The sequence below is a fragment of the Ceratotherium simum genome, chromosome 2 (assembly GCF_057802395.1).
Source record: "Ceratotherium simum simum isolate JZ-2026a chromosome 2, ASM5780239v1, whole genome shotgun sequence".
In the NCBI taxonomy this organism is placed as follows: domain Eukaryota; kingdom Metazoa; phylum Chordata; class Mammalia; order Perissodactyla; family Rhinocerotidae; genus Ceratotherium; species Ceratotherium simum.
In genome coordinates, this window is record NC_141901.1 from 17,924,800 (window position 1) to 17,939,354 (window position 14,555).

At 40.0% G+C, this 14,555-nt stretch overlaps 1 protein-coding gene across 1 annotated transcript in view; it reads left to right on the plus strand.

Moving 5' to 3' along the window:
* The first annotated feature begins 2,533 nt into the window (after positions 1-2,533).
* DHX9 (DExH-box helicase 9) overlaps positions 2,534-14,555 on the plus strand; it is a 59,192-nt gene continuing 47,170 nt past the window's right edge. Inside the window, exons 1-3 of the mRNA XM_004424951.3 lie at positions 2,534-2,677; positions 5,384-5,516; positions 6,178-6,318. Of these exons, the coding sequence (XP_004425008.1) occupies positions 5,406-5,516; positions 6,178-6,318 (252 nt within the window). The 5' untranslated portion in view covers positions 2,534-2,677; positions 5,384-5,405. The remainder of the gene's footprint in view (positions 2,678-5,383; positions 5,517-6,177; positions 6,319-14,555) is intronic.

Below are 14,555 nucleotides of genomic sequence, written 5' to 3' on the forward strand. Positions count from 1 at the left end.
GCCCACAGGATCACTTGGACTGGATACCTTCCTGGAATGCAAAGAGCACCCACCTTCTCTCTGTCTCTAAATTTTACCTTTCTCTCTACCCTGAAATTTCACTTCTTTTGTCTTTTTATATCTTCTTAATGTAAACCTACCAATTTTAACCTAATTTATTCTGGGTTTGGAAGTGAAAAGAATGTAATGATTCAAGAAGAATCCTGAATACGTGGACTTCAGCCTATTCAGCAGTATAGGCAACTTCCTAAGAGTCTGAAGTCAAGCCATCCAAGCTGTCAGGAAGTCTCTGTGAATCTTTTTTAAAAAGAAAAAACTTCATCCCTGCCTGGGTACAACATTGTATATGCTAGTACAAGAGTGATGAAGGGCACAAGTGTCATTGGTGTTCACAAGCCTCTGAGTGGGCTCAAACTTCACCAGCACTGGCCTCCTCAAGACATCATGACCTTGCTTACAGCCTAGTTCTGGCATCAGGTTTTCTTAATCCATTCCTCCTCTCCAACTCTTTGTGTATTTGAGAAACAGAGGAAGAGTGATGAGTCAAAACATTCTCTTTCATTTCTCATCATCCATTTCAACCATAAGTGTCGGTTATAACCATCCCATCCTCCTTGCCAGAAACTTGGCCTCAGTCTGTTGGATTGGCAGAAGTAAGAAATGACATGAGAAACTTTGCCAGTTTTTTTCCCCATACAATCTACAGATTAAGATATATCTTTATAACCTTTATTTTCTACCAAACTCAGGAACTAAGTCATTTCTAGCCAAGAAGGTAAATGTGAAATGTTAAGTAACCCATTTGAAACAGACCTTTCATTATTTGATCTTTATGAGTGATCTGTAGCCTCAGTTCCACATTCTCAGGTAGGAAGAATGTTACTTATTTCCTTATCAAGCTTAAAAAAATTCCCACACTGCTCTGTCTTGCTTTACTAACCTCTGTAGTTTTCTAGATAGTCATATACTAGGAACAGTTAATAGTTGGATTGAAATCTGTCAACTTTCTGTATTTCTGGAGCATGTTTTGAAGCTTCATCTGCAAATGTTAAGGAAGATCTTAGAGGTGCTAGTTGCCTGGGGCAACCTACAAAGGTAATGCCAATCCCCTGGGGACTGTAGGTCTCAGGTGCAAGGCCTAAATTAAGAACCAAATCGGGCCAGCCCGGTGGCGCAAGCCGTTAAGTGCTCGCCCTCTGCTGTGGGGGGCCCGGGGTTCGCTGGTTTGGATCCCGGGTGTGCACCAACGCACTACCTGGCAAGCCATGCTGTGGCGGCCTCCCATATAAAGTGGAGGAAGATGGGCACGGATGTTAGCCCAGGGCCAGTCTTCCTCAGCAAAACAAAAAAGAGGAGGATTGGCAGATGTTAGCACAGGGCTGATCTTCCTAACACACAAAAAAGAACCAAATCAATAATAAAATTTTCCTTAATCCTTGGAAGGTAAAGATCCACCTCTGAATATTTTATTTACACTTAATATGCTGACACTTTTGCTGTGTTCATTACCTACTACAAAACACTTGCAATCCATTTATGCTAGTTGAGTGTCTCTTATCATAAATAACTCAGGTATCTGCTGCTTTGATTACCCTGGTAGGTACGAAATAAATAAAAGATAAAGGTCTTTCCCTCAAATGATTTTACTTTTAATTGAAGAGAGCAAACACATAAAGAAAATAAAAGAATGGGTAAATTATAAACTGTTTGATTGTAAGAGCAACCAAGTTAAAGGGATTGATTACTGTGAGCAAGAGTTAAGAAAAAACGTAATGAAAGAGGTGAAAAATAAGGATGGATAGTATGATGGGCCCACATAATGGGACAACCAGTATCTGGAACAAACCCAACTTGAACTATTTTGTATTGTTGCCTTCATGGGAAGAACTAGAGTTAAAAAATTTAACAGTGACTGCTATATAATAGTTAAGGATACAAAGTATTCCAAAGACTGAAGACAAAAAGCTATCCAATTTAAGCAAAAACAACCCTGCAGGTTTTACCCATTTATTAAACTAGTTTTTCCCAGGCACTTAGGATGTGCCAAGCACTGCGGTGAGTGGCCCGAGCTAGCCAGTCAGGGTTCCTGCCTTCACTGAGCTTATTTCTCTTTCAGGAGACTTTCGCGTTGGAGTATCTCAGTCACTACAATAACAATACCTATTGAACGCCAATCATGTGCCACGTCTTGCGCTAAGCCCCCTTCATATGCCGACTCATTTAATCATCTCAACAACCCTGTGAAGATAGCACCTAAGATTTCCAGTTCTGGCTTCAAAGGACCTCATCTACCAGAGGCCCCCTTAAGCGAAACATTTTGCAGCATCAAAATGCTACAGGTCCCCAACTCCCCAAAATGTTTAAAGGCAGCTAGCTCACTACAAGAAGAAGCGGGACTGGGGCGCGGCGGGCTAAGCTCCGCGGACCTCCCAGGCGACGGGACGCGACCCGCGGTGAGGTTGCTGCGGCCCCGCCCCTCCCTCCGGGCGCCCTCTGGCCCAGCCTCGCGCTCTGCGCATGCGTACGTGCACTGACCCCGCCCCTCTGGCGCCGCCATCGGAGCCATTTCGCCGCCGCTTCCATGCAAGTTGCGGTGCGCGTGCTGGGTGTTGGTGAGGAAGGCCGGCGTCACGGGCGGTCGTGAGAGAGCTGTGTTCTCCGGCACCGGGAAGCGGAGGTCGGTAGGAGAAAGACGTCTTTGCCACCCGTTGGGGCGGCGTGGAGCCTCGCGGCTCTGCAGCCGGGCTTTGTTGCGGAGCACGGGCGGCGGCGGCGGCGGCGGCGGCGGCGGCGGGTGGGGGAAGGGGGAGCCGCCCGGCCGGTTCCCGGATTGCGGGTCGTGTGCTGCTCGCCGCGCCGCTGGGGGCCGCGTTGTGGCCCCCAGTCCTTCGCCCGGCGATTCCCAGTCCTGTCTCCGAAGCAGCCCGACCCTACTTCCTCCTGCGGCCAGCGCGCGGCGGTGGCGCTGTCGCCGTCGCCGCTGAGTGAAAGGGGGTGAATGGTCTGGTGGTGAGCCCGCCGTGACGCCGACGCGCCCAGGGCCCTTCATTCATTCATTCAGGCCGTAAATACTGGGCGCTGCCCCGCAGGCGCTGTGGGAAGAGCAGTGCACACGTTAGGCGGGGGCCCTGCCCTTCCCTCGCCGAGGTTGTGGTCGTGGTGGGGGTGGGGGCTGTAGGAGAACAAATGTCTGCAGGTTTCGGTGAAGAGAGAGGAATTACGGCGTGTAAAGGGAGAGAGCTACTTTAGGTGGGATGGAAAGGGAAGGCGTTTTGGAAGAGGTCGACCTTTGAGCTGGTATCTCGGCCTTGAGACCGAGAATGGCGTCAGCCGTAAAGATGCGGAGGAAAAGGTGAACTGCAGGGGCAGAAGGGATTAGTTAGCGCTTAAAGGCAGGGATTGGAAAGAAGCTGAAAGAAGGCCATGTGACTGGAGTGTGGTGAGGATTTAAGAGAAGAACGGATTTTAGGGTGGCTAGAGTAGAAACGGGGGCGTCATTTAGGACGTGATTGCAGTACTCCGGTGTGCAGTAGCGGTGGCAGGGGAGATGGAGAGAAGCGAATGGATTAGAGATATGTTTTGGAGGCAGAATTGCGTAGTAGATCAGGAGTCGGATTATCTGGTTTGGAATTCTGGGTCCCCCACTTAGAGCTCTGTCTTTTGGGCAAGTTATTCTTTGTCTCAGTTTACCTGTCTGTAAAAAGGGGATGATGATAATGCGTATCTATACACTTGTTGTAAGGGTTAAGTAAAATAGTTCATGTAGATGATCCTCAGGATTCTTACTGTCTGGTACACAGAAAGGGCTCCACAAGGGATAGCTATGGAGGATCTTGAAGGAGTGGATGACTTCCAGATTGTGACATGAGTGGATGGTCGTGCCATTTAAGGAGATGGGAACACTGGGATTAGGGGGAGGAAGAACAGGTTTGGGAGGAAATTTAAAATTCTGTTTTGACTGAGATGCCAAATTAGCATTCAACTGGGTATGTTAGTGCTGCAGTTGGATGAACTTGATTTTTTAAAAAATGTTTTTGCTGAGAAAGATAAGCCCTGAGCTAACATCTGTTGCCAGTCTTCCTTTTTTTGTTTGTTTTTGTTTTATTTTGGTGAAGAAGATTGGCCTTGAGCTAACATCTGCTGCCAGTCTTCCTCTTTTTGCTTGAGGAAGATTGTCCCTGAACTGACATCTGTGCCAGTCTTCCTCTGTTTTGTATATGGGACACTACCACAGTAGGTCCACGCCAGGGACCTGAACCACTGAACTATGCCATGGGCCAGCGCCTAGATAAACTTGATTTTGAAATTTGAAGAGAAAAGACTGAATTTTCAATATATATCAGTTTGGGCATCATTAGCATATACTTGATACTGAATATTACAGAGTTAGATGAAACTACCTAGGGAGGAAGGAATTAGATAGTGTAGTCCTTCATATTTCATGTTACTCATTCACCCTGAGGGCTTGTTTTTTGAATTAATTATTCAGGAGTGGAGTTTATAGATAGGCATCTTCAGCTTTCCATAGCTTTTCAGTTAATAGGATGTCCCCAGGATTAGCCTCTGGCTGCAGAATAAACTTATTAACAAGTTTATACTAGGGTCCAGGTTGATGACATTAGACTTTGGTGCTAACAAAATACACTAAACATTAACAGAAGACCAAAGTTTAATGTTAGTAATGGGGTTTCTTCTCACAGCAAACCAAATTCATAGCATATTTTCATTGGTTCTAAATTTGGTCTCAGGTATCTTGTAAATTAGACTCAGATTTTAGATTCATAGGCACCATGTCTTTTGGTATCTAATAAACTGGAGTAGAGGGAGAGTGCCAACTTGGCACTCTGAATTTGAATTTAGGCCTCCACAGTGAGTGACTTGGAAAAGTTACTTAAACTTTCTATGCCCTAGTTTCTACCTCTGTAAAAGATGATGATAGTATCTACCATGTAATGTTGTCTTCCATCTTTGTGAGAATTAAGTGAATTAAGACACGTAAGATGCCTATTGTAAAAAAAAATATATATATATATGGGGGAGTACATTACGTCAAATATTTTTTAAGAAAAGATAAAAATCACTCATAGTCACCCAAAGATAACCATTTTGGGGCATATTTCTTTCCAGTCTTGATTTATGCATATATACTTGTTACATAGTTCAGATCTTACAGTTTTGTAGCCTGCTCCTCCTTGTAATGTGTCATGAACTTTCCAATCATGTCTTTAAAATTTCCTCATAGGTGATTTTAATAGCAGCACGATAGAATATCCTGTACTTAACCTGGATTTTCAGTAAATCTCACTTATTGTTTATTTCCAGATTGGTAATTTCCAATATTTGCTCTTATAAATAATGCTGTTTTTAACTATTGTTTTCTTAGGTCTGAAGAAGATATTTGAAACATGGGTGATGTTAAAAATTTTCTGTATGCCTGGTGTGGCAAAAGGAAGATGACCCCATCCTATGAAATTAGAGCAGTGGGGAACAAAAACAGGCAGAAATTCATGTGTGAGGTACTAAAGAATACAGTTTACATTTATGTGATTTTTGAGGCTTATTTTGGTGTTAAAAGAACAATGTTTTCTATTTGGAAATGTTAATGCGTTGCATGTTGGAGAATGTTCTTTATTGTGACTTGCCTGCTATTCTGGTTCATTATAAATCATTTTCATGTGAGCATTACTTTTAGAACAATCTGATAGGTGGATTATTCTAATTAGAACATGCATCTTCCTCAGCTTCTATGGTACCAGTAGTGCATGGTAGAAAAGTTGGATCAGCTGTTTGCTGTTTTACTAACTCCTGTAGAAAGTGGAGCAGTTCTTGATTGCTTCAAGTCAAAGTGTTTAAAATAAATACAGATGGAGAGCTTGTTCTTGGATCTTATAAAATTCCATTTTAATGTGGAACATTCTGTTACATGAGAAGAGACTATCTGAGCCACATAAGTTAATGCTCTTGTTTTTGGATTAGTTTATCAATGGACAACACAATTCAAGCATTTTCATAAGAAAGCCCATGAATTCTCTTAGGTGTGTTATTTTCAGCCTGTTTATAGAGTCTGTCTGCAACAGTTAACTGTTATCCCTTAATGGACTGTTGAATTATGAGGTTTTTAAATCCCAGGATTACCCAGATCGATCTCTTAATACATGTTTTTCTTGACTGTTAAAGGTTCGAGTGGAAGGATATAATTACACTGGCATGGGCAATTCCACCAATAAAAAAGATGCACAGAGCAATGCTGCCAGAGACTTTGTTAACTATTTGGTTCGAATAAATGAAGTAAAGAGTGAAGAAGTCCCAGCTGTTGGGGTAAGTACTTATGGCCAAGCACTTGAGATGTATGTTATAAAGTTATCCCAACCCACTATGTATGGAGACCCAGGGTAATAATTTTTCAGTGTTGTTATCAAATATATTAATGTGTTGCTTAGTGAACCTTGGCATCTTGTTTTCTTGGAGCACTAGGATGAGTTCCTGAAGATTTGGATTTCATTCTTATAATGTAGTGGACTTGTAGGCTTGGGAAATACCTTTAATCTGTGTGTCTCATGGTTTTGTATGTTTCATTCATTCATAAACTGATTTTTCAGAGTCTGTTGTGTTCTGTGTACTTCCAAAGATAACATTTTAAGTAGAGTATAAAAGTCAGTAACATTTTAAGACACAGTGTTTGCTCCCACTGACACATATATCAGAGAGAAAATAGTACTTCGTGCAGTGGAACATCATTATTGTGTTTTTGATATCCTGATTATTTTAATTATATTATGTAAGTATGCAACAAAGACCCCTCTCTAGTACTGTTTTTAAGAAATAAGTTTTGTTTCTCATTTAATTAAAAAATGAAAATTTGAATTTTCAGAAAAATAGAAGGATTGTCATTATAAAAAAAGATTTACATTATGATTTAAGTAAATCCCCTAGGTAACTTAAATGAAAGATTCAGTTTTTATAAAACCCTTAGGAAGAATATCTCTGTCAATTTTAACAATTTATTTTCACTGAGTTTTTGTATTCTGACTTGTTTATAAAGGTAAAAATATGTTTTATGGGCATACATTGGAAATATTGCAGGTTCAGTTCCAGACCACCCCAAGAAAGCGAATATCAAAATAAAGCAAGTCACTGGGGTCAGCCCAGTGGTGTAGTTTTCAGGTTCACACACTCGACTTTGGTGGGCCAGCGTTTGTGGGTTCGGATCCCAGGCACGGACCTACACAAGACTTATCAAGCCATGCTGTGGTGGTGTCCCACATACAAAAAATAGAGGAAGATGGGCACAGATGTTAGCTGCATGGCAAGAGGAAGATTGGCAACAGGTGTTAGCTCAAGGCCAATCTTCCTCACCAAAAAAAAAAAGTCACACGAATTTTTTGGTTTCTCAGTGCATATAAATGTTACGTGTACACTGTACTATAGTCTAAGTGTGCAATAGCATTATGTCTTTAAAAACAATGTAAATACCTTAATTAGAAAAAACTTTATTGCTAACAAATGCTAACCATCATCTGAGCCTTCAGCAAGTCATAATCTTTTTGCTGGTGGAGGGTCTTGTGGAAAAAAAAAAAGCAGTATCTGTGAAGTGCAATAGAATAAGGTACGCCTATATTTTCTTCCGTTGCTTTGACCCAGAAGTCAAAAGACTTACTTTCTAGTATATTGTACCACTAGAAAATTATAGGATTTTAATTATGTTGGTTTGCCCATCTATAAAGTGAAAGGATTGGACAAGATGATCTTAAGATTCTTTCTGGCTATGAAAAGAATGTTGCAAATATCTTTCAAATATTTGAAACCATTGGCATTTGCCCTGTCTGTTATGACCTATTCAGTATTTTTTAGCCTCTTCCTCTCTCTTGTAGTATAGGTCTGCTGTTGGCAAATTCTCTTTCATTTTCTTTTGTGTGAAAATGTTTTTATTTTACCTTTTTTTTTTTTGAATATTTTCACTGGGTATAGAATTCTGGGTTGCCAGTTTCCTTCTCAGCACTTTAAAGGTAGTGTTCCATTATTACTTCCATTATTGTCTGATGAGAAGTCAACTGTAATCAAATCATATTCAGCTGTAAGTGATGTGGTGTTTTCTTTGGTTGCTTTTGTTTTTTTCTTGTCTTTGGGGGCCAGCCCTGTGGCTTGGTGGTTAAGTGTGCGCGCTGCGATGCTGGTGGCCCGGGTTCGGATCCCGGGTGCGCATCGAGGCACCGCTTCTCCGTTCATCCTGAGGCCGAGTCCCACATACAGCAACTAGAAGGATGTGCAGCTACGACATACAACTATCCACTGGGGCTTTGGGGGGGAAAAATAAATAAAATCTTGTCTTTGGTTTCCAGCAGTTTGGCTATAATGTGACTACGTGTGGTTTTCTTTATTTTCTTTCTGCTTGGAGTTTGCTAAGATTCTTGAATCTGTAAATTTATGTCTTTCACAGATTTGGGAAACTTAGGCTATTTTTTCAGCCTTATTTTTTCTCTTCTCATTCTGGGATTTGTGTGTTAACATATATGTTAAACCTCTTGATATTATCCCAAAGGTCCCTGAGGCTCTCTTCTTTTTTTCCTGCTTTCTCTCTGTTCTTCAGATTTGGTGATTTCTATTGATTATCTTCAAGTTCACTGATTGTTTTCTCTGTCAACTCCATTTGCTGTTAAGTCTATCCAGTGAATTTTTTATTTCAGATTCTGTGTTTTTCATTTCTAGAATTTTTAGCTTTTTTTTTTCCAGATTTTATCTCTCTGGTGGCATTTCTTACCTTTCATTCATTGTAAGCATGTGCTCACAATGTGAATGTGAATTTCCTATGTTATTGATCATAGTTATAATAGCTGCTTTAAAATCCTTGACTACCAGTTCTAACATTTGGGCCATCTCAGGGTTAGGCTCTATTGATTGTATTTTCTCTTGAGATTAGAGCACCTTTTCCTCTGTGTGTAAAGTAATTTTGGTTTATATCCTGAGCATTGTAGAGCATTTATATCCTGTATCTTGTAGAGACTCTAAATAATGTTATATTTCTTCAAAAAGTATTGCTTTTGTTGTTGTGTTGTCTAGCAATTAATTTGGTTGGACTCAAACTGCAAACACTATCTTTTGAGTAACAGCTCATATCTCACTTCTGTTTTCTGATCCTTTGCTAGCTGGCTTGGAGTCTGTGCTGTATACGTGTAGTTCAGGGGTTAGCCAGAGATTTGGGCAGAGTTTATACATAGAACTTGAGGTTCCTCCTTTCCTTTACAGGATTCCCTCCTCACTTTCGTGCAGCTTTGGTTTTCCCAAACTCATACTCTCTGATTCTTCAGGCCAGAAAGACTGGGTTTTCTGTTGGAGATTTACCTACCTCACGTGGTTTCCCTCAAGCTAAAAGCCATGATAAACAGGAATTACACTCTTGCTATTCCTTGCTTTCTCGTTTCAAGTTCCCTCCAGAATCTGCCAGCTTTTGTTTACTTTTTAGTGCCTGCGTATAGTTGTGGGGGTCTTCGGGGGGTGGGGTTTGTATTTTTTTCCCTAGAGTTCATGTTGTTATTTGCAGGAGCATCGTCTAGTAGGAGCTTGCTTGGCCATGCCAGAAACAATACCGTATTGTCTTTTTCTTATTAGCATTTTAACATGTTCAGATCTTTCCCATTAAATGCTGTACCTATGCATTTCCTCACTTCCTCTATTCCAGCTACACTGACCTCCTTACAGTTCCTCAAATATGCCAGCACCTTTCTGCCTCAAGATTTTTGTACTTAACTATTTTTTTTGCCTTGAGTGCTCTCCCACAGACATCCTATCTATCTGTCTATATCTGTATATATCTCTCTATCTCTATCTCTTATCTCTATCTATCTATTTTGTGAGGAAGATCAGCCCTAAGCTAACATCCGTTGCCAGTCCTCCGCTTTTTCCTGAGGAAGATTGGCCCTGGGCTAACATCCCTGCCCACTTTCCTCTAGTTTATACGGGACGCCACCACAGTATGGCTTGACAAGCAGTGTGTCCGTCCGCACCTGGGATCTGAACCTGCGAACCCGGGTGCACCGAAGCAGAGCACACTAACTTAACCGCTTCGCCACCAGGCCGGCCCAAGACATCCTATTTAAAATTGCATATCCACTGCTACCCTCACCCTGGTACTTCTTATTTCCTTTACTGTTTCATTTTTCTCCATAGCACTAATTAACTTCTAATCCAGTGCTTCTCAGTTGGAGATGATTGTGTCCACCAGGGATGTTTGGCAGTGTGTGGAGACGTTTTTGTTGTTAAAACTGGAAGAGGTGGGGGGCCGGCCCCGTGGCTTAGTGGTTAAGTGCGCACGCTCCGCTGCTGGCGGCCCGGGTTTGGATCCCGGGCCTGCATCGACACACCGCTTCTCTGGCCATGCTGAGGCCGCATCCCACATACAGCAACTAGAAGGATGTGCAGCTATGACATACAACTATCTACTGGGGCTTTGAGGGGAAAAATAAATAAATAAATAAAATCTAAAAAAAAAAAAAAAAAACTGGAAGAGGTGGTGGTGACACTGACATCTAGTAGGTAGAGGCTAGGATGCTGCTAAACATCCTACAATGCACAAGACAGCTTCTTACAACAAAGAATTATCCAGCCCAAGGTGTCAGTTGTATTGAGATTGAAAAACCCTCTTCTAACCTAATTTTTTCCCCTTGATCCTCATATTTCATGAGAGCAGGGATTTTTGTCTTTTTTTAGTTCATTGCTGTGTCCCCAGCATCTAGACTAGATCCTGGTTTATATAGCAGGCACTTAAATGTTTTTTGGTTGAATGAATGAACAATAAATGGATGTATTTGGGAAGAAATATTACAAGCCAATCTCTATTTTTAGCTACCATCTTTATCTCACCTCTCCATCTCTGCCAAACTCTTCCTCATATCACTTACTTCATCTAGCACTTGGCCTTTCACTCCACAAATTGCACCTGCCATAAGTGACCTGCTTCTAAATGCAGAGGATACTTTTAAAAATTTTTATGGTGGATAATTTTAAATGTGTATAAAAGTAAGAATACTATCATGAACCCCAATGTTCCTGTAGTCTGATTGTAACACTTTTCAACATGACCAATTATGATGATTCATCTCTAGTCTCTATCTACCTTCTTCCTTCTAGATTATTTTGAAGCAAATCCCAGACACCCTATCATTTATCTGTTTCTATGTCAGTTAGTTCTCTAAAAGATAACCCTTTTTAAAAGCATAGTAATTCCATTATCAAACCTAAAAAAAATTAAGAATACTTAATGTCCTCAACTATCTCTCAGGGAGAGAGAAATTTCCCCTCCTACCACTCGTGAGTTCTTGTGGCTAGACTAATAATGAAATTGACGTATGACCAGATTAGCAAGAGAAAAGCCAGTATAATGTGCACGTATGGGAGATCATAAAAAGGATGTTCCAAGAGTGAACAAAGCAGGCAGTTTATATGTCTTCTTACACAGAGAAACAATAAATTTGTGAGGAATTGACAGGACAAAGAAACTTAGGTTTAGGGTATGTAATTAGTGAGGAAATTAAGCAGTTTTAGGCTTGCAGTAGTAAATTAGTAAAAGTAACCCAAAGTTTGTTTATATAGGCTTCTTGGCCCTGAATTCCCTAGCTCTGGTGATAAGGAGGTAGGTGGGATGCAGGGAGAGCACCTTTAACATGGGAGATTTATTTCCTGTATTCAGAGAGACAGAGAAGGGTCAGAGTGCCCTTCTTGTACTGGCTATTTCTCAAGTGACTTTAATTCGAAATAATCAATATGCCATTGTGGAATATTTTGGGGTGGCCAGTTCTGGGCTTGGCTCCAACATATCCAATTAGTATTCAGATTTTCCTGTTTGTTTCACAAATGCATTTTTTAGTTTGTTTAAATCATGCTCCAAGTGATGTCCGTATACTGCAATTGATTGATCTCTTATCTTTTAATTACTAGATTCCCTCTCCCTCTTTCTTTCTCTCTCATTTTTCTTTACAGTTTGTTGATGAAAGCACATCATTTATTCTTTGGTTTCCCACAGTTTGGATTTTACAGATTATATCACTATGGCATCATAAAACATGTTTCTCTGCCTCTCTATTTCCCATAATTGGTAGTTAGATCTAGGGTCTTGATCAGATTCAGATTTGATTGGAGTGCAGGAGCAGGAACAAGAAATCTCACCAAAGGTGGTGTTCTGTACTTCCATTAGGAGGAGGCACATAATTTTGTGATGTTAGCAGCCATTGATGATCACTGTGTAGATTTATTATTTCATTAGCAGATTCCTTTGATTTTTAGCTGGAATACTTTTATCACATTAAACCTTTCCATATCAATAATTTAGTCACCCTGAGGTATACTTTATACAGGAAAAGCAAGATAAGTCTTTGATTCTTTCCCTTTATTTAACAATTTAAAAAAATAATAAATTGGTTCCTAGCACCCTCCCAAGGTCATCAACTAGTTTTTTTTTTTTTTTCAGAATCATTAGGAACTCATTGATTCAAATATGTAATGTATTTTAATTCATTCATTATTTTCTTATTGATGTTTAAGTTGTCTCAGTTTTGGCTAGAGCTTTAAGTTGTCTCATTTTGGCTTCAGATTGATTCCTGAGTTTTTTTAACTTTACCCCATGGTCTTTGATCACTTTCTTGCTTTCTGGTATACCGTGTATTTGGCTTAGCTTGAATTTTCCTATCTCAGACCTGGAATCAGCCATTTCTTGGGAGGCCTTGTTCTTTTCACTGGGGTTGGTTTTTAGAGGCCACAGACTGAGTCTTAGGAGTTAACTGCTGAATTGGTCATTGTTTTAGCCTTTTCAGTATACAGAGCTCTGGAAAAATTTTTCCTTGACGAGATATGTTTTGAGTTCAAACTGATGCTTCCAGTTTAAATTCTGGAGTATGGAACTTTTGCTTAACTTCAGTGTACATCTGTATGTCCTTTTTTCCTCAAACCAAAAACCGTGGTTCCTTCCAGTGCCCCAACATAATTACTTTGTTGCTTTATTCAACAACATAGACATAGCAGTCTCACACTATAAATTCCAGTACTACTATCAATAATATGTTTACTGAAAAGTTTAAAAATTTTTTGCAATTTTTTTCATATTTAGGGTATATTCCACTGCAGACATACAATTAAATTACTGCGCTTTAAAGTTTAAGATAATTCCTCTTTGTGATTACACCATGATCTCTATACTCAGGTTCATTTGTTTATTTTGCTTTTGATTTTTTAGGAGTCACCTTTTTAAAATTGGATAATTATATAAAATATTTACTTAATTTTGACATTAAATCTACAAAATAAGTATATTTAGAAAAGTCTGGCCTCTATCCCTGCCTCCTCCATCTTTTTCCCCATCTTCCAGTTTTTTGTTTTTTAATTTTTGCTCAACCTTCCTTTTTCTAATTATAAGCAAATAATATATATGTATTAATATCCTTTACCCCAACTCTCATTTATTATACTAACACTATCTTATTATACACCTTTTTCTTTTTCTCCACCTGCCTGTTTTTCACTTCCGTAGTACCATAGTTTATTCAGCTAGCTTCTATTGGACATTTGTTTCTTTGTTTTTTTCCTATCTTTTTACTATTACAAATAGTGCTGAAATGAATAGCCTTATGCATATGTATTTTTGTTTGTCTTTGGGAGAGATTGCTTGAAATAGGATTGCTGGGTCAAAGGATACATGCATAGGTGATTTTGCAAGCTATTAGCATTTCTCTCTCCATAGGAGTTGTATTGTTTTTCGTTTTCACCAACAGTGGTTCTCAACAGGGGTGATTTTGCCTTCCCAGGGGCATTTGGCAATGTATGGATGTGTTTTTGATTCTCAGGACTTGAGAGGGAGGAGGTGTGCTGCTGGCATCTAGTGGGTAGAAGCCAGGGTTGCTGCTAAACAGCTAGGATGTTCAGAACAGTCCTCCACAACAATTAACTGGCCAAAATGTCAGTAGTGTCAAAGTAGAGAAACCTTGGTCTACAACCTCACCACGGGTGTATTTTTGTCAATCTGTGGGAGATATCTTAGTGTACCTTTAATTCGCCTTTTTTTTTTTTTTTTAAAGATTTTATTTATTTATTTATTTTCCCCCCAAAGCCCCAGTAGATAGTTGTATGTCATAGCTGCACATCCTTCTAGTTGCTGTATGTGGGACGCGGCCTCAGCATGGCTGGTGCGTCAGTGCGCGCCCGGGATCCGAACCCGGGCCGCCAGCAGCGGAGACCGCTAAGCCACAGGGCCCTTGCCTTTCTTTTATTATGAGTGAAGTTGAAGATCTTTTGGCATTTAAGGACCATTTGCATTTTTTTTTCAATGAACTGATTCCTTTATCTTACCCATTTTTCTGTTGGATTCTTAGTTGTTTTCAAGTTATTTGCATATTAGTGTGATATTAACCATTTTTCTGTGTGATATGTTACAAATATTTTTTTTCCCAATTTGTCCTTCTTTATATCTTTATTTTTGTTTGTGATGTTTTCTACCATACCAAAAAAATGTTCTTAATGTAAATTGAACACCCTCCCTTTTTATTTTTTTCACCTAATCCGTGTTCCAGCTT